Source organism: Scomber scombrus, chromosome 18, assembly GCF_963691925.1.
Source record: "Scomber scombrus chromosome 18, fScoSco1.1, whole genome shotgun sequence".
In the NCBI taxonomy this organism is placed as follows: domain Eukaryota; kingdom Metazoa; phylum Chordata; class Actinopteri; order Scombriformes; family Scombridae; genus Scomber; species Scomber scombrus.
Window position 1 is genome coordinate 857903 of NC_084987.1, and position 23688 is coordinate 881590.

Below are 23688 nucleotides of genomic sequence, written 5' to 3' on the forward strand. Positions count from 1 at the left end.
GAGCTTTCAGTCACATGTCCTGGTCGACACAAGTTTATTCTGATATTTGATGACTTTTCCTAAAGTGGCCCAAAATGCAACAAAATAAAAATATATTAAATGTTATATTTTGTATAGATGCTCCAGATGTTTGTCCATTGAGGCTGTTCTGGGTCAGATTATATCCGTATCTATTGACATGTGTTTTAGTGAAATGAATAGTTAATAGTTTTAATAAGATAGTAGTTATGAGGATGTATGTTATGATGTAGCAGTGTAGACTGATGGCTCTAATGGTTCTACAATAAACCCTACAGCTCCATAAAGCTCATTTTACCTTTACATTAAATAACATTTAACCACCAAAAAGAGATGAAAACACTAACTCAGGAACCTAAAAACTACCAAAAAGAGACATAAAAATGACTAAAAACAACGAGTTACCATGGCAACCTAGAGATGGAGAGACTAAAGAGACTCAAAACTACCAATAAAATAACATTTCCATCATTATTGCTATGTTATATTTTCATGTCTGAGGTAAAACATGATATAGTGTGATAGATGTTTAGTGGTCTCTCTCTCTGCTCTGACACATGAATCAAGGTTTAATCACATTTATTGATCAGTCAGTGAGACTATTGATGCTTTCTAAACACATCTGTGCTTCATAGTTTGGTAGAGACACTTTTTATGAGTGTAGAATATGAACTGTGTGTAAAGGGTTAAAACGCTTTTTGGGGAGTTTCAGGTGAACAGAAATAAACATTACAGGGTTTAAAAAGTTGAAATGAAAAGTTTATTTATAATAGCAAAAAAATACATTTACATATTCAAACCTTTAGAGTTTTTTATTCTTCCCTCAGTGTAATATCATATCGTCGCTCCTCTGCGGTACAAAAAAAACTGACTTTACATCTCAGACAGAGCGGCGACGTCACCCAGTGAAATGAACAGAAACGTGATGCGTTCAGGGACACTATGTAAATCAGGAGACATGATGTTTCTCTTCTTCCTGTACGACTGGAAACACTTTAAAAGGTGTAAATGTAGAAATACAGGGAGGATGTGTGTCCATGTAAACCCTCTGAGCGTGTGTGTGTGTGTGTGTGTGTGTGTGTGTGTGTGTGTGTGTGTGTGTGTGTGTGTGTGTGTGTGTGTGTGTGTGTGTGTGTGTGTGTGTGTGTGTGTGTGTGTGTGTGTGTTCAGGCTGCTGACAGACAGGCCTGGCGGACGCTCTGAGCCCAGGTGTTGAGCAGCTCCGTCACCGAGTGTTTGTCAGGCAGCTGCAGCAGTTTGGACGTCATGTTCCTGTGGACCGACTGCAGGAAACTGTTCGCACCTGATGGACACAAACGCATCGTCATGTCTGAGCCTCGGCTATTATAGATTATAGATTATAGATGATAGATTATAGATTATAGATGATAGATGATAGATTATAGATGATAGATTATAGATTATAGATGATAGATGATAGATTATAGATGATAGATTATAGATGATAGATGATAGATTATAGATGATAGATTATAGATGATAGGTTATAGATGATAGATGATAGATGATAGATTATAGATTATAGATGATAGATTATAGATGATAGATTATAGATGATAGATTATAGATGATAGATTATAGATTATAGATGATAGATGATAGATGATAGATGATAGATTATAGATGATAGATTATAGATTATAGATTACAGATTATAGATGATAGATGATAGATTACAGATTATAGATTATGGGACTCACCGTACTGCTCTCCATCGTCGGCCCAGTACGGACTCTGATCAGGATAATCTGCAGGAACACTGAGCTGCAGAGGAGGAACACTGGGAAGGTTCTTATCATCTGAGGACAGAGAGACAACAACAATCAGCTGAGGACAGACAGACAGACGGAGACAGACAGACAGACAGACAGGTGGAGGACAGACAGACAGGTGGAGACAGACAGGTGGAGACAGACAGACAGACAGACAGGTGGAGACAGACAGGTGGAGACAGACAGGTGGAGGAAAGACAGACAGGTGGAGACAGACAGACAGGTGGAGACAGACAGGTGGAGACAGACAGACAGGTGGAGACAGACAGACAGACAGGTGGAGACAGGCAGACAGACAGATAGGTGGAGGACAGACAGACAGGTGGAGACAGACAGACAGACAGGTGGAGACAGACAGGTGGAGACAGGCAGACAGGTGGAGACAGACAGACAGACAGACAGACAGGGGGAGGACAGACAGACAGGTGGAGACAGACAGACAGGTGGAGAACAGACAGGCAGAAAGGTGGAGACAGGCAGACAGACAGGTGGAGGACAGACAGACAGGGGAGGACAGACAGGCAGACAGGTGGAGACAGACAGACAGGTGGAGACAGACAGGTGGAGACAGACAGGTGGAGGACAGACAGACAGGTGGAGGACAGACAGACAGACAGACAGACAGGTGGACGACAGACAGACAGACAGACAGGTGGAGACAGACAGGTGGAGACAGGCAGACAGGTGGAGACAGACAGACAGACAGACATACAGGGGGAGGACAGACAGACAGGTGGAGACAGACAGACAGACAGGTGGAGGACAGACAGACAGACAGGTGGAGGACAGACAGACAGACAGGTGGAGACAGACAGGTGGAGACAGGCAGACAGGTGGAGACAGACAGACAGACAGACATACAGGGGGAGGACAGACAGACAGGTGGAGACAGACAGACAGACAGGTGGAGGACAGACAGGCAGAAAGGTGGAGACAGGCAGACAGACAGGTGGAGGGCAGACAGGTGGAGACAGGCAGACAGACAGACAGGTGGACACAGACAGGTGGAGGACAGACAGACAGACAGACAGGGGGAGGACAGACAGACAGGTGGAGAACAGACAGGCAGAAAGGTGGAGACAGGCAGACAGACAGGTGGAGGACAGACAGACAGGGGAGGACAGACAGGCAGACAGGTGGAGACAGACAGACAGGTGGAGACAGACAGGTGGAGACAGACAGGTGGAGGACAGACAGACAGACAGGTGGAGGACAGACAGACAGACAGGTGGAGGACAGACAGACAGACAGACAGGTGGAGACAGACAGGTGGAGACAGGCAGACAGGTGGAGACAGACAGACAGACAGACATACAGGGGGAGGACAGACAGACAGGTGGAGACAGACAGACAGACAGGTGGAGGACAGACAGGCAGAAAGGTGGAGACAGGCAGACAGACAGGTGGAGGGCAGACAGGTGGAGACAGGCAGACAGACAGACAGGTGGAGACAGACAGGTGGAGGACAGACAGACAGACAGGTGGAGGACAGACAGACAGACAGGTGGAGGACAGACAGGTGGAGGACAGACAGACAGGTGGAGACAGACAGACAGGTGGAGGACAGACCCAGCTTGCAGAGCAGGTGAACCGTCCCGTTGTTGCTGCAGAAGGACGGGTCGAGGTTAACGAGGAATTTGACGTCCAGTCTGGAAACTTCTCCCTGCAGGATGTTAGGAATACTCTGCCGCTCGTCGTCCTCGTGCTTCCTCTTCCTGCCGGAGACGTTCGGACCCCTGAGAGACAGACGGGGGCCGAGTTAGACCCGACTCTATTATACTCTACTGGGCGTGTGTGTGTGTGTGTGTGTGAGACCTACGTGATGGGGGGTCCATGGATGGCGGTCATAGCGGGGGCGAAGGTCCGGTACAGACTGTGGTTGAACACAGGTGAGCGGATGTTTGCCATGACAGCGTCCAGCAGCGGCTGACACAGATACTGCTGCTTAGTGGCCACAGGGGGGGGAGGGGGGGTCGGCTGTTGGGGGGGGGGGGGCAGAGATCAGCTGATTAGTAACCAAGCCATTTAAAATTAATGTGTGTATATGGGTGTGTGTGTGTGTGTGCTCTCGTTTTTCTATCCTGGTGGGGACCGCAACCTGACATATTAAATACCCGTGGGGACCGACTGCTGGTCCCAACAGGTACGAGCATTGGAATCAATAGCAAACAGCCGCCTGAAAGGCCTGGTGCAGTTTTTTTTTGAAAAAACTAAAAAGGTCCCCACAGGGTTGGTTTTCCTGACCCCCAGAGTTCACACACGGTACTGCAGGGTACGAATTTCCCCGGTGGGGACCTTTTCCTGACAAAGTGTGTAAGTGTTTGTATATTAGCATATTAGCTTCGTATTGACATATTAGCTTAGCGATTAGCCCCCTGGCTAACTGGATTATTAGATGCAGTGTTAATGGTTATGGTTTCAATTCAACATTTGTTCAAATACTGAATATGAATTGTACCGTGGCTAACAGTGATGTCAATTGTATGCTAATAGGCGTTAGCATTACGGGTCCCAACGAGGGGGGCAAAGTTCAGATTAAAGGTTTTATGTGAGAGTTATTGATATTTCAAGTCATTTTTTTGTTCAAACAGAATTATAATGAATTTAGGAGTTAAAATTACGTCTCTAGACCCTTTAGAAAGGCTTGAACCCGGTCAGGGGTCCCCACGAGGTAGTAAAAACGTGTGTGTGTGTGTGTGTGTGTCTCACCACAGCCATGTCATTCTTCAGTTTTTCCAGAGCGATTTCACACTTCTGCAGCGTCTTCAGAGGACACCTGTCACCATGACAACAAGCATTTTCATCATTATTTCAGTATCAGTGATTGATTGTCAGTCTGACTCAGTTCTGACTCAGTCTGGTGTTACCTGGTGTTTGGGTCCGTCAGGATGTTCAGTAAACTCTTCATCTTGCTCAGGTCTTTCTTTCTGTCTGTGAGCACAAACACACAGTCAGCTGATTGATTTGATCAGGTTGAATCTAACTGTTTGATCAGCTGATTGATTTGATCATGCAATTGATTTGATCATGCAATTGATTTGATCATGCAATTGATCAGCTGACCTTCGTTCTTATCGATCTTATTGATCATCCTGCGTAGAGGCTCGATGTATTTGGACAGCTGTTTTAGTTTCTCCATGTACTGCTGGTCCTCTAGAGACATGGCCGCTGGACTCATCACCGAGCTGGGGTTACCTGCAGGACAGGTGAGGACAGGTGAGGACAGACAGGACAGAGAAGACATGTAAGGACAGGTGAGGACAGAGAGGACAGGTGAGGACAGGTGAGGACAGAGAGGACAGGTAAGGACAGGTGAGGACAGGTGAGGACAGACAGGACAGAGAAGACAGGTGAGGACCGGTGAGGACAGAGAGGACAGGTGAGGACAGGTGAGGACAGAGAGGACAGGTGAGGACAGGTGAGGACAGAGAAGACAGGTGAGGACAGAGAGGACAGGTGAGGACAGAGAGGACAGGTGAGGACAGGTGAGGACAGAGAAGACAGGTGAGGACAGAGAGGACAGGTGAGGACAGAGAGGACAGGTGAGGACAGAGAGGACAGGTAAGGACAGGTGAGGACAGAGAAGACAGGTGAGGACAGGTTAGGACAGAGAGGACAGGTAAGGGCAGGTGAGGACAGGTAAGGGCAGGTGAGGACAGAGAAGACAGGTGAGGACAGAGAAGACAGGTGAGGACCGGTGAGGACCGGTGAGGACAGAGAAGACAGGTGAGGACAGAGAGGACAGGTGAGGACAGAGAGGACAGAGAAGACAGGTGAGGACCGGTGAGGACCGGTGAGGACAGAGAAGACAGGTGAGGACAGGTGAGGACAGTAATAATTGGTACCTGGGGTGTTGAGCGGGCCGGGGGAGGGGACGCCGTAGTTCTGTGGCGTCCTGGCGTTGGCGGGGCTCTGTGAGGGCTGAGGGGACGGACTGGGCTGAAACCCCCCCGGAGACGGAGTGGGACCGGAGCTGCAGAGACAGGTGAGGACAGGTGAGGACAGGTGAGGACAGGTGAGGACAGGTGACATGTTAAACATTGGGCAGCGTCGTACCTGGCTGAGTTGGGCTGGGAGGAAGGGGGCTGTGGGGACGGCTGGGGAGGGGGGGGCATCGACTGGGGGGTCTGCACCTGCACCGGGGAGGGCGATGACATCATCGTATGCTGTTGCTGCTGCTGCTGCTGCTGCTGCACCTGTGGAGAGGAAGGTGTTTAAATACACGAGAGAGACAGAAAGAAAGAAAGAAACAAAGAAAGACTCTTCTTCCTTTCTCTTCTTTCTTTCTTTCTCTTATTCTTTCTCTTTTCTTTCTTTCTTTCATTCAGACGACTGAAGCTTCATATTAGCTTCAGATCAACTTTTAAATCCATGTTTCCATGGATCCATGTCCAGTCCACAGAAGGAGGACTGTGGGTTTAGTCCTCCATCACTTCCATTGTAAACATGATGAAGGGATCTTCTAATGGTCAGTATGAACAGGAGGAATCATTACAGTAAACATTACACAGTTATAAACTCGTCCTTTAACCCTCCTGTTGGAGGGTTAAAGAGGGAGGAAGGAAGGAAGGAGAGAAGGAATGGAGTAAGGAGGGAGGGAGGAAAGGAGGTAGGAAGGAAAGGAGTAAGGAGGGAGGGAGGAATGAAAGGAAGGAAGAAAGGAGTAAGGAGTGAGGGAGGAAGGAAGGAAGGAAGGAAGGAAGGAGGGAGGAAGGAAAGAAAAGGGGTAAGGAGGGAGGGAGGAAAGGAGGAAGGAAAGAAGGAAAGGAGTAAGGAGGGAGGGAGGAAGGAAAGGAAGAAGGAAAGATGGAAGGAAGTGAGGAAGGAAGTGAAGGAACAGTCAAAAGAGACACAAAGGTTAAACATCTGGATCTCACAGGATGTAAGTCAGCAGTTATCAGTCTGAATGTAAAGAGCAGGTCAGAGGTCAGAGGTCAGAGGTCAGGCTGAGGGGTGAATACCTGCTGGTTCATGCTCTGTGCTCCCACTGCTGCAGCAGCCGCAGCAGCTGCGGTGGCTGCTGCCGCATTTGGAGGAGGGATGGACTGATTCAGAGCAGCTCGAGGCATCCGAGGCTGAATCTGAATCCCTGGACGGACCAACTGCAGAGGAGACAGAGACATCCTTTACTGCCAGAACCAACACAGTTACATACAGATACAAGTATTACAGTTAAAGTACTGCAGTATTATAGTGATGTAGTATGCAGTATTACAGTAAAGTACTGCAGTATTATGAGTGATGTAGTATGCAGTATTACAGTAAAAGTACTGCAGTATTATGAGTGATGTAGTATGCAGTATTACAGTAAAAGTACTGCAGTATTATAGTGATGTAGTATGCAGTATTACAGTAAAAGTACTGCAGTATTATAGTGATGTAGTATGCAGTATTACAGTAAAAGTACTGCAGTATTATGAGTGATGTAGTATGCAGTATTACAGTAAAGTACTGCAGTATTATGAGTGATGTAGTATGCAGTATTACAGTAAAAGTACTGCAGTATTATGAGTGATGTAGTATGCAGTATTATGAGTGATGTAGTATGCAGTATTACAGTAAAGTACTGCAGTATTATGAGTGATGTAGTATGCAGTATTACAGTAAAAGTACTGCAGTATTATGAGTGATGTAGTATGCAGTATTACAGTAAAAGTACTGCAGTATTATAGTGATGTAGTATGCAGTATTACAGTAAAAGTACTGCAGTATTATAGTGATGTAGTATGCAGTATTACAGTAAAAGTACTGCAGTATTATGAGTGATGTAGTATGCAGTATTACAGTAAAGTACTGCAGTATTATGAGCGATGTAGTATGCAGTATTACAGTAAAAGTACTGCAGTATTATAGTGATGTAGTATGCAGTATTACAGTAAAAGTACTGCAGTATTATAGTGATGTAGTATGCAGTATTACAGTAAAAGTACTGCAGTATTATGAGCGATGTAGTATGCAGTATTACAGTAAAAGTACTGCAGTATTATAGTGATGTAGTATGCAGTATTACAGTAAAAGTACTGCAGTATTATAGTGATGTAGTATGCAGTATTACAGTAAAAGTACTGCAGTATTATAGTGATGTAGTATGCAGTATTACAGTAAAGTACTGCAGTATTATAGTGATGTAGTATGCAGTATTACAGTAAAGTACTGCAGTATTATAGTGATGTAGTATGCAGTATTACAGTAAAAGTACTGCAGTATTAATAATCAATGAATCGTTATTGATCCATAAAGCAGATTTCATACTGTGTCTGCAGCTCAATGAGACAAAAACAAAAGCAAACATGATGAGCAAAGGCACAAATAAAAGAAAGAAGCAACAATAGATGAATGAAACTATAAATGATGAGACTACAAACACATCTAAGGTTGGTTTAAAGAGGCAGACTGAGAGACTCTGTTCAGGCCTCACTTAAAGACTGTTTAAAGTGAATTCAGACATTTTCTTCTGAACACATTAAATAGTTCATAAATGTATTTCTAAAAAAGGTTAAAAAGCATTTCAACCATTTAGATTTGAGTTGTGGAGCTAGGCTTAGCATAAACCCGCCCTGCTGCTGTAGAGGTATAAATACATTCAGCGCACTACTACTACAGTCTACAGTTAGCCAGTTAGCCGCCGAGCTAGCCGCCGAGTTAGCCGCCGAGCTAGCTGCCGAGTTAGCCGCCGAGCTAGCTGCCGAGTTAGCCGCCGAGCTAGCTGTTGAGTTAGCCGCCGAGCTAGCTGCCGAGTTAGCCGCCGAGCTAGCAGCCGAGTTAGCAGCAGAAAGCTCTCAGACCTAGCGTCCATGTTTCTGGTAGAGGTGGTGACTTTGATTGACAGGTGACACTCGGTAGGGGGCGGGGCTTCAGCGGACTCGGCGGCCACTCCCACAGGGTTTGGGAGAGAAATAGGCAGACTATTACACAACTTTGAAGCCTAATTTAATATATTTGGCCATTTTTTTTAATCATTCAAATTTGGCAGGGTGGTTAACAACACTTTATTTTACTTTACTTTACTATTTTACGGACTGTAAAGTGTGTGTGTGTGTGTGTGTGTGTGTGTGTGTGTGTGTGTGTGTGTGTGTGTGTGTGTGTGTTGTGGGGGGGGGGGGGGGGGTTGGCAGTGGAGCAGCTGGGGAAAAAGCTTCATTATTTGTTGCAACATGAAAAGTGAATTCATATAAATGCATAAACGTCGCTGTGGGAAAACAACCTGAACCCTAAACTGCTATAATAATAATAATATCAGTCCTGTAAAGAATGAACATATAAATAAATAAGTTATATAAATAATTAGTAACTCCACAGAAATGTCTTCAGACGTTTGACTCTTAGTGACAGTTTGTTATAAACTGAAGATACTAAATATGCTCCTCACACAATGTTCCTAAAAACACATTTTTCTTTCTATTGGGTGAATTATTGTTTGTCTCTCTTTAGTTATTAGTTCACAGTTTTTATTTATTCTGTTAAGAAAAAGCAGAAAAGAAAAAAGCACATTAGATCTCTTCTATCCTAAAACCTTCTTTATGACTTCACTGCTCTCAACCTTTTAAAACATTTCATATAAGTGACATGTTGTGCAGTGCAGAAGGAGTGTGGTGTCGTTGGACGTGTTAAAGCACCTGAGCTTGCGGCTGCTGCAGTCTCACCTGTCCCGGCACGCCGCCGGCGGCAGCAGCGGCTGCAGCGTTGAGCTGCGCCTGTGCTGCAGCCTGCTGGGCTTGCTGCGCTGCTTGCTGCGCCTGCTGGACCTGCTGCTGCTGCAAGGCTGCCCGCGCCTGCTTACATACACACGCACACAATGCAAAGCATGCAAGCAGAGGGATGGGTAAGCAACACGACTGAACCAACAGCACAGTCTGGATCACTTCTACACCTGAGTGACATCAGCAACGTTTCTTATGAGAGTGAACTAACCCTTTAATAACACTTCAAATTTGTACCAGAAATTATAGTTTGGTCAAATTGTAAGTGTAATCTTAGTGTTTTAATCAATTATATACTAAAGCTTGTGCTTGTATTCTTATTTTGTACATTTGTAGAATTAAATTTGGACCTGAAATCTTATTTTCGTTCCTTTATAGACTTAAAGACTGAAGCTCAGACGCATTTGCAGCCTTTAATAGTTTATAACCATTAACTGCTTTTAACAGTTTTTCTCTGAAGTGTACATTTTATTATGACTATTAAAAGGTTTTCAACATGTTTTCAGGCTCTGGGAACAGAACCGGTGATATGAACTAAACTTGCTGCAGATCCTCAGCAGTCCTCAGTCTCACCTGGAAGGCCTGGATCTTCATCTGGTGCTGCTGCTGACTCAGCGAGTTGATGGGAACGTGTTGGGCTAGAGACTGAGGCACCATGCCGGGCTGCTGCTGCTGCTGCTGCTGCTGCTGCTGTTGCTGCTGCTGCTGCTGCTGTTGTTGCTGCTGAGGGTGTTGAGGCATCTGGCCTGGCTGAGCCTGAGCCTGGGCCTGCTGCTGAACCATGTGCTGCATGGACTGAGCCTGAGCCTGGGCCTGGGCTTGAGCTTGAGCCTGAGCTTGAGCCTGAGCCTGAGCCTGCGCCTGAGCTTGAGCTTGAGCTTGAGCTTGAGCTTGAGCTTGAGCCTGCGCCTGAGCCTGAGCATGCTGCTGCTGGAGCTGCAGCTGCACCATCTGCTGCTGCTGCTGCTGAATCCTTGATTGGTGCATCTGTAGACACAGGAAGCAAACCGTGAGAACTCAAATATGGAACATTATTAGTACCTGTAACTTTGGATTTGTAATTTTCTGCATCTACATTTGTACCTGTTTTTTGTAAATTTGTGTACCAATGTTTAAACCTGTAATCTTGGTTTTGTAAACTTGTATGTATGAAAGGTGCAATATGTAAGAATCAGCCACCTGGCCAGCACATAACTAGAAAGGCAGATCTTTGGATCAACAAAGGAACGCCGTGTGCAACCGCTTAACCAGAATAAGACCAGGACATTGGTGCAAGAGATGAGAAGCATCGACAGGTAGAAGCATGAGAAGTACTTCTGGATGCTGGTTTTAAAGGTTAATGAGCTGGTGCATCACGTGGCTCCTCGTATCAGGCACAGAAGAACAGACTGTGGATGCAGCTGAGAGGCCGGCTGTGAGTTACAGAGCTAGTTACAGACTCGGCTGTAGCACCGCGTCAACAGGAGAAGCCTTCCTATCCCAGAGCCGGCGGGCGGACATCACACAAGGTTTCAAATCCACAGTTCGGCAGCAACTACTTCAACTACGAACAGACCTACGCTATTGTTGTCATGGCTGCTTGTGATGCACATTTATTTAAAAGAGATTTTAGTTAGAGGCTCATCAATGAAACGCTGCTAATCCCACCGCTCCTGTGTCCATACCATAGACTGTACATAAGAAATGGACGTAACATCCGTGACGTCACCCATTGGTTTGTGGACTGCTGCTCGGAAGCTAATAGTATCGGATCTGAGCAGCGCCATCTTGAAAATTTCAGGTGCATGCTGGGAAAAATAAAAACAGGGATTCTACTTATATGGGCATCAGGAGGAGCATGAGGCGCCCTCCTGAACCTGTGAACCAATCAACCTGTCAATCACCACGTAGCCACGCCCTAATGCATACCCTGCTTTATCGTCACATATAAAATCAGGGAGGCCAAAATGTCCCAAATGAACATCATACTGCATTGAAGAAGGCTTTAAACTAGCGATTGAGACCATAAACACATTTTGAAAACGTTTACTGAGGTTAGAAATCAAGTGAGAAGTTGGTGAATTCTCCATTGACTTGTATAGAGACGGAAGTCCTTTTGACACCAAAACGGTCGCCCCCTGGTGGCCTTTTGATAGAATGCAGTTTTAAGTTACTTCCTGGTTGGCCTCATTTCAGAGGACCAGAACTCCCCACCTGGTCCATACCCAGGTAATTATTCTTTATCATTATTGCTTGATCACCACAATAAATCATGTATTTGTGCATCATAGTAAAACACCTTTAAAGTCATATTACTATGTTAGTATATGTAACCTACACTAGCAGGTCTTTGTTGTTTATTGTGGACTTTACAATCATTTGCACTATTAATTATCGGGTCTGAAAAGTGAAGCCAATGCAAAGTGACTGAAAGCTGTATTCCCTGTAATGGCCAGCAGGGGGCGACTCCAGTCTATGAAAAACTCTGTTATTGTTAAACAAAACCTCCAAAGACTAGTCAAATGTTTTAAATGTATTTATTGGTTGATTAAACAGATAAAAAGAACAAACAAGCAACAGATAGAGATCTACAAATGTGTGTGTGTGTGTTTGGGTCGATGATGTTTTATTGTGTCCATGAGGTTTAGTTTAAATTTAAAGGGTTAAAATGATAAAATAAACGTATGAATAACTTCACACATTCTTTTTTTGTGGACCCAGCATCAAATTTCTGCTTTTAATCCGTTTAGAGAGAATATATTAGAGGATTATGGCAAAAATGTCTAAGTGGTGTAACCATAAAAACTTTGTACCAAATAATTCAACTTGCTTAAAAACAGTAAATAGTCAATAAAACACCATATCAACTAGTTTGGCATGATCTTACATTATAACTTTATATTAAATAAAGGTAATGGAATACAATTGTTCTAAATATTACATTTACTCTGGTTACCATGGAGACCAGGATCCTGCTGCTTTACTGCTTTCTTTCTTTCTTTCTTTCTTTCTCTCTAGCTGGATAAAATATGTAATATCTATCATTCTTTTGTGGTTACACCATTTGACATTTTCAGGAGCATTCAGTCTTACTTTTGGTAAAAAAAATGGTTTAATGTCATTTCAAATGATATAAAACCAACAAAAATACTAAATGTACATTTTAACAAACCTGATGCTGCTTTTAAATCTAGTTTAACTGATTTATGAATTCATCATCTTACCAACACTTATTATTACTGAGCTGTATAATTAGATATAAAATATAAAATATGGTGCAATAAAGCTTCTTTATATTAAATCCTCAATCACTCTAGAAATGTATGTGTAATTATGTTTAATATAAAAGTATAAAATATATGAGTCCCTATCAGAGACATTGGAGCCATGAATCTAGTGGTCTGCTTCATCTTTGTTCATGCGGTGAAGCAGCTGCTGGATTTCAGATTGAGCCTCCTTCCTCTTCTGCGCTGGAAGCTTCATCAGCATCTCTGCTACCATCCGAACAAACGATGCCTCCTCTTCCTCATCGTCTTCCTCTCCGTCTCCGCCTCGTCTCTTCAGCCTGTCCAACGCGGCCTCCTGTAGAGGGGTCGGATGCTCCTTCCTCTTTTTTGACTCGGGTCCTGAGGAGGATGAGGATGGTCCTGATGAGGATGAGGATGGTCCTGATGAGGATGAGGATGGTCCTGATGAGGATGAGGATGGTTCTGATGAGGATGAGGATGGTTCTGATGAGGATGAGGATGGTCCTGAGGAGGATGAGGATGGTCCTGAGGAGGATGAGGATGGTTCTGACGGAGCAGGCAGAGGAACGTTTCCTTCTGAACGGGGACGGACTTGTTCAACAGCGACGCCCTTCGACTGAAACACATCACAGTAACATATTTTAATGATGTCAAGTCTGAATAACACTTATAATACAGATGCATTAGGGGTATTTCATGCCATACTAATCATGCCAACCACACTCACAACAATAAGCTAAGCAGAGGCTAGCTTGTATTGTTTGGAGCCAGTTTGATGATTTAATAGTTCACATTACCTCCGCCGGGAAGTTCGAATCCATCGAACGATGTTTAATGAAGTCGGAGAGCCAATCCAGCATTGAAATAAAGGGAGGTGTGTCGGCACTCCCGCCCGCAGCGCCGCTCCTTGCTTCCTGCTTCCTTTTACCATTTCAGTGTCTTTGTTATTCCTTTAAAGACGAACTGTATAAATGTGGATAACGGCAGATCTCACACTTTCCTCGCTGTGGTCACTTTCGGGCAAAAACACAAACGGACGACGAAACGCAGAAGCAGAAAGCATGAATTGACCTGTAGGTGCAACGACTCCGTACCTTTAAAAAGGTATCAACCAAAATAAATGGATACCAAGTAGTATGGAATAGAGGTTATCCGGGTCCATTTTTTCTGTAGTCAAATAGGGTCGGATTGGATTTTACAACCTCGGGTCCCGGATCTGTTCGCTAAAATGTGTAAAACCGAGAAAGTCAGTCAGCGTTGTTATGTTAACTACATGAAATACAATGAAGTTTAGTTTATTATTAGTTATAGTTACACTCATTTATCTAAAAATAGGGTTTCTTTATGTTGCGGTAAATTCATGATGAAAGGTTCGTTCCGTCCTATCTGAAGAGCTTTGGGTGTTTATTTCAGACAAGCTACAGTTACAACAACTATTCATCCTTTTTACGGGTCGGGCATAAATGATCTCGGAACTACTCGGACATCGGAACACATTTCACGGGTCCGTAACATCTCGGAAGAGTCGGAACCACTCGGATCTCGGAACAAATTTCCTCGGGTCCGTTCGGGTTCGGGAACGTAATTTTTGGTTTAAATGTCGGACTCACTCGGATCTCGGAACAAATTCTCCGGGTCCGTTAGAGTTCGGGTCTCTGTATGCCTGTAATCCATCCTATTAGCTAGTGTTGCTTTCATCAACGAAAATTATGACTAAATATCGTCGTCAACGAACCTTTATCACGTGACGAAAATGAGACGAGACGCAACGTAAATGCTGGTCATGTGACGATAACTATAATTAAATATACAATGCGATATTGTTGACGAATAAAAACGAGACTAAATGTGGTTTACAAAATAAAAACTCTGCTAAAATGTCTCTAAAACGAGACGAGACGAAATGTTATAACGTTATATTTTGTCTCGTTTAGTCGCGTTGTTGTTACTATTATTATTTTGCAGTATTTCTGTTTCCTGTGTCTCACTTCGACGTCACTTCCTCAATCCCCACTCGCGGCATTATTTAGAAGATGCAGCTGCGGTAGGTTAGCGTTAACGAAGGTTAGCGTTAATTAAGGTTAGCATTAACGAAGCTTAGCGTTAACGAAGCTTAGCGTTAACGAAGGTTAGCGTTAACGAAGGTTAGCGTTAACAAAGGTTAGCGTTAACTAAGGTTAGCGTTAACTGAGGTTAGCGTTAACGAAGCTTGGCGTTAACGAAGGTTAGCGTTAACGAAGGTTAGCGTTAACTAAGGTTAGCGTTAACGAAGCTTGGCGTTAACGAAGGTTAGCGTTAATTAAGGTTAGCATTAACGAAGCTTAGCGTTAACGAAGCTTAGCGTTAACGAAGGTTAGCGTTAACGAAGGTTAGCGTTAACAAAGGTTAGCGTTAACTAAGGTTAGCGTTAACTGAGGTTAGCGTTAACGAAGCTTGGCGTTAACGAAGGTTAGCGTTAACGAAGGTTAGCGTTAACTAAGGTTAGCGTTAACGAAGCTTGGCGTTAACGAAGGTTAGCGTTAATTACAGACAACTGACACAGAGAACGGGACCGATGGCCGGCCAGCCACGGTTATTCTTGAGTCTATAATAATAATAATATAATAATAAGACAACCTTGTTTGTATTGTGAAATGGTCTATACTACTAGGTACTTATACTATATTGACTGGGTTAAATAGAATTGCATTACTAAAAAGAGACTAAAATAGTCACAGATCATTTTTACTAAATCAGACTTTTAGTCGACTGAAACTTGACTAGAATAAAAAGTATGAACTTGACTAAAACTAATAAAAACTAAAATGACAGCTTGACACAAAGACTAGACTAAGACTAAAATTAAAACAGGCCGCCAAAAACAACACTACTATTATCACCCAGAGCTGAAATATGACTGTTGGTATGACCTCACAGCCAATCAACACAAGCGTTCTTTGATTTCATGATTTTGTGTGATTGTCTGAAGGTCTTCAAAATTTGAAGACATTTGCATGAAAGGCACATTAATTCACTGCCTGGACACAATGTTAAATTCCCTAAACTTACATTTATGATAAGGGGCTAAAGAGGCTTTAATGAGCTCATCGTTACGGTGACATCACAGCTTGATGTTGATCTTTTAGACTCTTCAGGTGAAGCTCAATGTAATAATTCATACTGATCATGTTTGCCTTGTTGTGAACAGACTCTTTGGCACCTTACTTGTTCTTTGTCTACTATTCCTGTAATGAGTGAAAATTAGGGATGCACCGAAATGAAAAGTCTTGGCCGAAACCGAAAACCGAAAATAGGGAAACCAAGGCAGAAAACCGAAGCACAGAAAGAAATGATTATGCCAATTATTAGTACCATTGCATTTATCAATCAATCAATCTTTATTTATAAAGCGCCAAATCACAACAAAGTCATCTCAAGGCTCTTTCCACATAGAGCAGGTCTAAACCGAACTCTTCAGGTTTTAATTTAAAGAGACCCAACATTCACAAGTGAGCAGCACTTGGTGACAATGGAGAGAAAAAACTCCCTTTAAACAGGAAGAACCCTCAGAACCAGAACCAGACTCACAGTGGGAGAACATCTGCCTCGACCGGTTGGAGTAGAGAGGAGAGAGAGGAAGGAGAGGAGAGAGAGAGGAGAGAGAGGAAGGAGAGGAGAGAGGAGAGAGAGGAGAGAGGAAGGAGAGGAGAGAGGAATGAGAGAGAGAGGAAGGAGAGGAGAGAGAGGAAGGAGAGGAGAGAGAGAGGAAGGAGAGGAGAGAGGAAGGAGAGGAGAGAGAGAGGAAGGAGAGGAGAGAGAGGAAGGAGAGGAGAGAGAGGAGAGAGAGGAGGGAGGAGAGAGAGGAGAGAGAGGAGGGAGGAGAGAGAGAGAGGACGGAGAGGAGAGAGAGTAAGGAGAGGAAGGAGAGGAGAGAGAGAGGAAGGAGAGGAGAGAGGAAGGAGAGGAGAGAGAGAGGAAGGAGAGGAAGGAGAGGAGAGAGAGGAAGGAGAGAGAGAGAGAGAGGAGAGAGAGGAGAGAGAGAGGAGAGAGAGGAAGGAGAGGAGAGAGGAGAGAGAGGAGAGAGGAAGGAGAGGAGAGAGGAATGAGAGAGAGAGGAAGGAGAGGAGAGAGAGGAAGGAGAGGAAGGAGAGGAGAGAGAGAGGAAGGAGAGGAGAGAGGAAGGAGAGGAGAGAGAGAGGAAGGAGAGGAAGGAGAGGAGAGAGAGGAAGGAGAGGAGAGAGAGAGGAAGGAGAGGAGAGAGAGGAAGGAGAGGAGAGAGAGGAGAGAGAGGAGGGAGGAGAGAGAGGAAGGAGAGGAGAGAGGAGAGAGAGGAGAGAGGAAGGAGAGGAGAGAGGAATGAGAGAGAGAGGAAGGAGAGGAGAGAGAGGAAGGAGAGGAAGGAGAGGAGAGAGAGAGGAAGGAGAGGAGAGAGGAAGGAGAGGAGAGAGAGAGGAAGGAGAGGAAGGAGAGGAGAGAGAGGAAGGAGAGAGAGAGAGGAAGGAGAGAGGAAGGAGGGGAGAGAGAGAGGAGAGAGAGAGGAAGGAGAGGAGAGAGAGGAGGGAGAGAGGAAGGAGAGGAGAGAGACCCCTCCAACCGGCTTCTCCGCATCCATCGCGGCCCGGATCATTTCTGGTGCGCGCTGCTTTAATCCCACATGATCCGAGTAATGATCTTTATAACGCGGATCAAGTACAGTCGCAATGAAGTGCAGAGAATCCAAATAGATCTCAGTGAAACGTGTGCTGACAGACTCTAAGAGTGAACTACACTTTAGTGCTGCAATAACGTCTGCTACAGATGCATCAGAGGAGCTGATCTCTTTAGTTTGATGGGCCTTTTTCGGCCGAAGATTTTCGGTGGCCAAATTTTCGGTGCATCCCAAGTGAAAATTTAATAAATACACTCAATACTGAACCAGTTTAAATAATCTTATTCCTGTTTTGTCAATTAGACACAAAAACAGGAGAAAAGGTTTCAATTTTATAAACCTGAATGTTTAAATCTACCAAATTAAACATTTAAATGTGTAGCTGTAATGTAGTAGGGCTGGGCAACATCTTGATATTATATCGATATTCTGATATGAGACTAGTTATTGTTGTTATATCAAAGGTGTTTTACCTTGTTTTAAAGGCAACGTTACAGTAAAATGATGTTATTTTCTGAACTGTTCAAGCTTTTACCCACATTATCATTATTCTGCCTCCCTAAGTGGAACCAGGCGGGGAGCTCCGGTCCTCTGAAATGAGGCCAACCAGGAAGTAACTTAAAACTGCATTCTATCAAAAGGCCACCAGGGGGCGACCGTTTTGGTGTCAAAAGGACTTCCGTCTCTATACAAGTCAATGGAGAATTCACCAACTTCTCACTTGATTTCTAACCTCAGTAAACGTTTTCAAAATGTGTTTATGGTCTCAATCGCTAGTTTAAAGCCTTCTTCAATGCAGTATGATGTTCATTTGGGACATTTTGGCCTCCCTGATTTTATATGTGACGATAAAGCAGGGTATGCATTAGGGCGTGGCTACGTCGTGATTGACAGGTTGATTGGTTCACAGGTTCAGGAGGGCGCCTCATGCTCCTCCTGATGCCCATATAAGTAGAATCCATGTTTTTATTTTTCCCAGCATGCACCTGAAATTTCCAAGATGGCGCTGCTCAGATCCGATTGTTCTAGTTGTTTATTATCTGCTTTTATCCTAAAGTCATTATATCCATGAAACTGATGATTATTATTGTGTTAATATTTAGAGAAAGCACCGATACTCATCTCTACTATATTGTTGTAATATCGATATCGAGTTATAAAGTTAAAAATATCATGATATTTGATTTTCTCCACATCACCCAGAACTAATTTACAACATCAGTCAAAAGTTTGGTCACCTTCTTTTGAATGAAAAAACTGTCTCTAAACTTTGGACTGGTGGAGGTTTCTAACTGTAATCTTTGTTCTGGAAACCCAGCGTAACGTAATATAAAGAGATGTTTAATAATACGTAAAGTCACTGTAGAATATGTGGGTATATATTACGATGTATTTGTTTTAAATATGTGTTAATAGATGAGGTACAGCATCACTGCATCACTCAGCATTTATCTCCACATGAAAATAATATATCTTCATTTATTAACCGCTCGCAGCAGCACAAACCACCACTGTGAAGGTTTGTTCACATTTTCTTCTAAACACATTAAATAGGTCATACATGTATTTCTATAAAAGGTTAAAAAGCATTTCAACCATTTAGATTTGAATTGTGGAGCTAGGCTTAGCATAAACCCGCCCTGCTGCTGTAGAGGTATAAATACATTCAGCGCACACTACTACTACTACAGTCTACAGTTAGCCAGTTAGCTGAGTTAGCCGCCGAGCTAGCAGCCGAGTTAGCCGCCGAGCTAGCAGCCGAGCTAGCAGCCGAACTAGCAGCCGAGTTAGCTGCCGAGCTAGCAGCTGAGTTAGCAGCAGAAAGCTCTCAGACCTAGCGTCCATGTTTCTGGTAGAAGAGGTGACTTTGATTGACAGGTGACACTTGGTAGGGGGCGGGGCTTCAGCGGACTCGGTGGCCACTCCCACAGGGTTTGGGAGCAGAGAAATAGGCAGACTATTACACAACTTTGAAGCCTAATTTCATATATTTGCCGATTTTTTTAATCATTCAAATTTGGCAGGGTGGTTAACAACACACTTTTCTGTGGTATGTCAAACTCAGAACACATATTTATTCTTACTTTACACGGACTTTAAGAAGACGCAGAAACAAGATTTTATATACGATTTAAAGTCAAGAAACTAAAATATAAAAGTTGACAGTTTCTTGTGTGTGCGTCCGCTCAGCCCTGCGTCTCAAAATAAGTTTCTTTGCTGGTTTCTCCAGAAATGCATTTAAAATAATATTTAATCACCAACTTTATCACTTTATTAACTAATGATCCTAAACACTTGCTGCCATGACAGCACAGCTTCACAGAGGACTAACAGGCTGATTATGACGCCTTCTGCAATCTTTACTGCACTGTGAAAATACTGTAAAAGTCCTGCATTCACATTTTAGTTAAAAGTAAAGAGAGAGAATCATTAGCAGAAAGGTTTTATATAATGCTAATTAGTGTTTAATGAATAATAATTCATCATATTTTATATTTTGTGAGTAAATAAGAAACATAATCAGTCACATTTATCTGTCAGGTAAATAAATATACAGCTGTATATCTTTAAGTTAGAATATTAATAATTTATAGCTGTTTGGGGCCCTGACAGTTTCCTGCCTTGTAAAGTCACTCTGGACTAAAGAACCCTCTCGTGGCCCCGGAGGGACACCACCTTGTGTACCTGGTTCTGCTGCTGCTGGTTCTGGGCCTGCTGCTGCTGCTGTTGCTGGTTCTGGTGCTGCTGCTGCTGCTGCTGCTGCTGCTGTTGCTGTTGCTGTTGCTGGTTCTGGTGCTGCTGCTGCAGCTGCTGCTGCTGGTTCTGGTGGTGCTGCAGCTGCTGCTGCACCCTCAGCTGCTGCAGCTGCTGGTTCTGGTGGTGCTGCTGCATGGCGTTCTGCTGCTGCTGGGCCTGCTGGAAATGCTGGAACTGGATGGGCTGCTGCTGCTGCTGCGCCTGCACCATCTGCTGCATCGGCATCTGGCCCGGACCCCCTACTGCAGAGGAGACGGAGGTGAAGGACAGAAAGCGTTTATGGTGCTGCGGCAGACTGAAGAGACGTCTGGAGTTTCAAACACACAACGGGCCAAAGCGGAGACTGAAAGTAAGACCGGCTCTGATGCCGACGCAGCCAGCACCCACTGAACGCTCTGCAGATGTGCATCAAACACACCACATGGAGGAAACACACTCACTGGCTTGTGGGTTTCCAGCCACCCCTGCCATGGCATGCTGGCCTATCTGCATCTGCCCCATGGCCCCCATGCCACCCACAGGAGCACCGGTGGGGCGAGGCCCCATGCCGATGGCGCCCGGGCCCCCTCCAACCCCTGTCAGGTTAGTCAGGGCATTCATGGGATCTAGCAGAAGGGACAACAGACAATATTACGCAGCTCCGACATGCACAGCAGAAATCATGAACACCATGAGTCTGGAAGAGACAGCAGAGGACAGAAGACAGCAAAGGAAAACTCAACACATCAAAGTCCACTTACCTGGACCTCCGAGAGCCTTCTTGTCTGTAAATGAGACACAAGTCTGTCAGAGATTCACCTTCCTGCATCCAACATGTACCAACACACAGCCGCCTGCAGGAGGACACATTAACATCTCAGATACTCACGGATGTCTCTGAAGTGGATGATGAGCCTCGCCACCAGAGATAAATACTCCTCCTGCAGAGAAGACAACAGCCCAACTCAGAGACATTGAACCCTTACATACTGCTCATATTCAGCTTTATGCATCAAATATGATGCAAAATAAAACTCATGTATGCAAAGTGTTATTTTAATAATGTTTAAATGATTTGTCAGAAGGTCCAATAAAAACTCCAGCTTCAAAGAATTATAATTTTCTGGCAATTATTTGCTGGTTCAGACTCAGAAAAAGGATTAAATACATAAAATGCGACATGGTGAGACATGGTGAGATATGGTGAGATACGGTGAGATACGGTGAGACATGGTGAGACATGGTGAGATACGGTGAAGCTTGGTGTGACATGGTGAGACATGGTGAGACATGGTGAGACATGGTGAGACATGGTGAGATATGGTGAGACATGGTGAGACATGGTGAGATATGGTGAGACACGGTGAAACATGGTGAGACATGGTGAGACATGGTGAGATATGGTGAGACATGGTGAGACATGGTGAGACATGGTGAGATATGGTGAGACATGGTGAGACATGGTGAGATATGGTGAGACATGGTGAGATATGGTGAGACATGGTGTGACATGGTGAGATATGGTGAGATATGGTAAGATATGGTGAAGCTTGGTGAGATATGTTGAGACATGGTGAGACATGGTGAGACATGGTGAGATATGGTGAGATATGGTGAAGCTTGGTGAGACATGGTGAGATACGGTGAGATATGGTGAGACATGGTGAGACATGGTGAGATATGGTGAGATATGGTGAAGCTTGGTGAGACATGGTGAGATATGGTGAGACATGGTGAGATATGGTGAGATATGTTGAGACATGGTGAGATATGTTGAGACATGGTGAGACATGGTGAGACATGGTGAGATATGGTGAGACATGGTGAGACATGGTGAGACATGGTGAGATATGGTGAGATATGGTGAAGCTTGGTGAGACATGGTGAGATATGGTGAGATATGTTGAGACATGGTGAGATATTGTGAGATATGGTGAGACATGGTGAGATATGGTGAGATATGGTGAAGCTTGGTGAGACATGGTGAGATATGGTGAGATATGTTGAGACATGGTGAGATATGGTGAGACATGGTGAGACATGGTGAGATATGGTGAGATATGGTGAGATATGGTGAGACATGGTGTGACATGGTGAGATATGGTGAGATATGGTGAAGCTTGGTGAAGCTTGGTGAGATATGGTGAGACATGGTGAGATATGGTGAGACATGGTGAGACATGGTGAGACATGGTGAGACATGGTGAGATATGGTGAGATATGGTGAGATATGGTGAAGCTTGGTGAGACATGGTGAGATATGGTGAGATATGGTGAGATATGGTGAGATATGGTGAGATATGTTGAGACATGGTGAGATATGGTGAGACATGGTGTGACATGGTGAGATATGGTAAGATATGGTGAAGCTTGGTGAGATATGGTGAGATATGGTGAGATATGGTGAGACATGGTGAGATATGGTGAGATATGGTGAAGCTTGGTGAGATATGGTGAGATATGGTGAGACATGGTGAGATATGGTGAGACATGGTGAGACATGGTGAGATATGGTGAGATATGGTGAGATATGGTGAGACATGGTGAGATATGGTGAGATATGGTGAGACATGGTGAGATATGGTGAGATATGGTGAGATATGGTGAGACATGGTGAGATATGGTGAGATATGGTGAGACATGGTGAGATATGGTGAGACATGGTGAGATATGGTGAGACATGGTGAGATATGGTGAGATATGGTGAGATATGGTGAAGCTTGGTGAGATATGGTGAGACATGGTGAGATATGGTGAGACATGATGAGATATGGTGAAGCTTGGTGAGATACAGTGAAGCTTGGTGTAATTCGGTGACACCGCTCGGTACTCACTCTGGATTTGGCTTTGACGTAAACGTGGTTCTCCATGTCGTTGCTGGACTTGGTGTGAGCGGTTCCCGCCTTCCTCATCGCCTCCTCGCTGCAGGAAACACACACAGCTCATTATTAACTACTCACATAAAAATAAACACAATTATTAGTCATTAACGATCATATTTATTGAATTCTGTCCACAAAAGCTCCGAAAACAGTGAAGAACGTTTCTGACAACACGATCGATCGGTTAATAGAATATCTGCAGATCTTATTTATTTTGATTAGTAATTGAATTGTTGCAGCTTTAATTCACACTGATCAATAGAGCTCAATACCTGGAAAGTCTTCCTGTGATGTCATATTTGAATTTTTATTAACATTAAAATAGTGACGCTGCAGTTTATAATCATAACTCAGTAACTCTGCTGTCTTCTCCTGCACGTTTCCACAAATAACATCAAATATTTATTAATACATTTTAATGCAAACATGATGAAAATGTGCCGGTTGCAGCTTTTTCTGACATTTGATACGTTTTGTCACGATGTGAACTTTAATTATAACGAGCTTTTTTCACCAGGTTCATAAATATCAGCTGCTTCAAATCATTACACATTAAACATGATGTCATTAAAACATTAAATAATAAACTGATCAAACTATTCATTGATTAATCAACTAAATAATTTATAAATGAATGAGTCATAATTTAACTCATTAATAGCTGAGCTATGAACACTTTAAAATCATTGCACTGAATTTAACCAA

At 43.8% G+C, this 23688-nt stretch overlaps 1 protein-coding gene across 4 annotated transcripts in view; it reads right to left on the minus strand.

The window, feature by feature from the left end:
* Positions 1–823: 823 nt before the first annotated feature.
* med15 (mediator complex subunit 15) overlaps positions 824–23688 on the minus strand; it is a 24860-nt gene continuing 1995 nt past the window's right edge. The window contains exons 2-18 of one of the 4 annotated variants that reach the window (XM_062437968.1): positions 22936–23023; positions 20991–21042; positions 20863–20886; positions 20563–20727; positions 20051–20361; positions 10085–10498; positions 9428–9586; positions 6773–6913; positions 5868–6007; positions 5657–5784; positions 4875–5006; positions 4679–4742; positions 4521–4587; positions 3631–3788; positions 3381–3547; positions 1740–1838; positions 824–1321 (exon numbers count right to left, since the gene is read on the minus strand). In XM_062437968.1, the coding sequence (XP_062293952.1) occupies positions 1185–1321; positions 1740–1838; positions 3381–3547; positions 3631–3788; positions 4521–4587; positions 4679–4742; positions 4875–5006; positions 5657–5784; positions 5868–6007; positions 6773–6913; positions 9428–9586; positions 10085–10498; positions 20051–20361; positions 20563–20727; positions 20863–20886; positions 20991–21042; positions 22936–23023 (2446 nt within the window). In that variant the 3' untranslated portion in view covers positions 824–1184. Of the gene's footprint in view, positions 1322–1739; positions 1839–3380; positions 3548–3630; positions 3789–4520; positions 4588–4678; positions 4743–4874; positions 5007–5656; positions 5785–5867; positions 6008–6772; positions 6914–9427; positions 9587–10084; positions 10499–20050; positions 20365–20562; positions 20728–20862; positions 20887–20990; positions 21043–22935; positions 23024–23688 lie in introns of all 4 variants that reach the window. The other 3 variants (XM_062437967.1, XM_062437969.1, XM_062437966.1) reach the window with 3 other exon arrangements.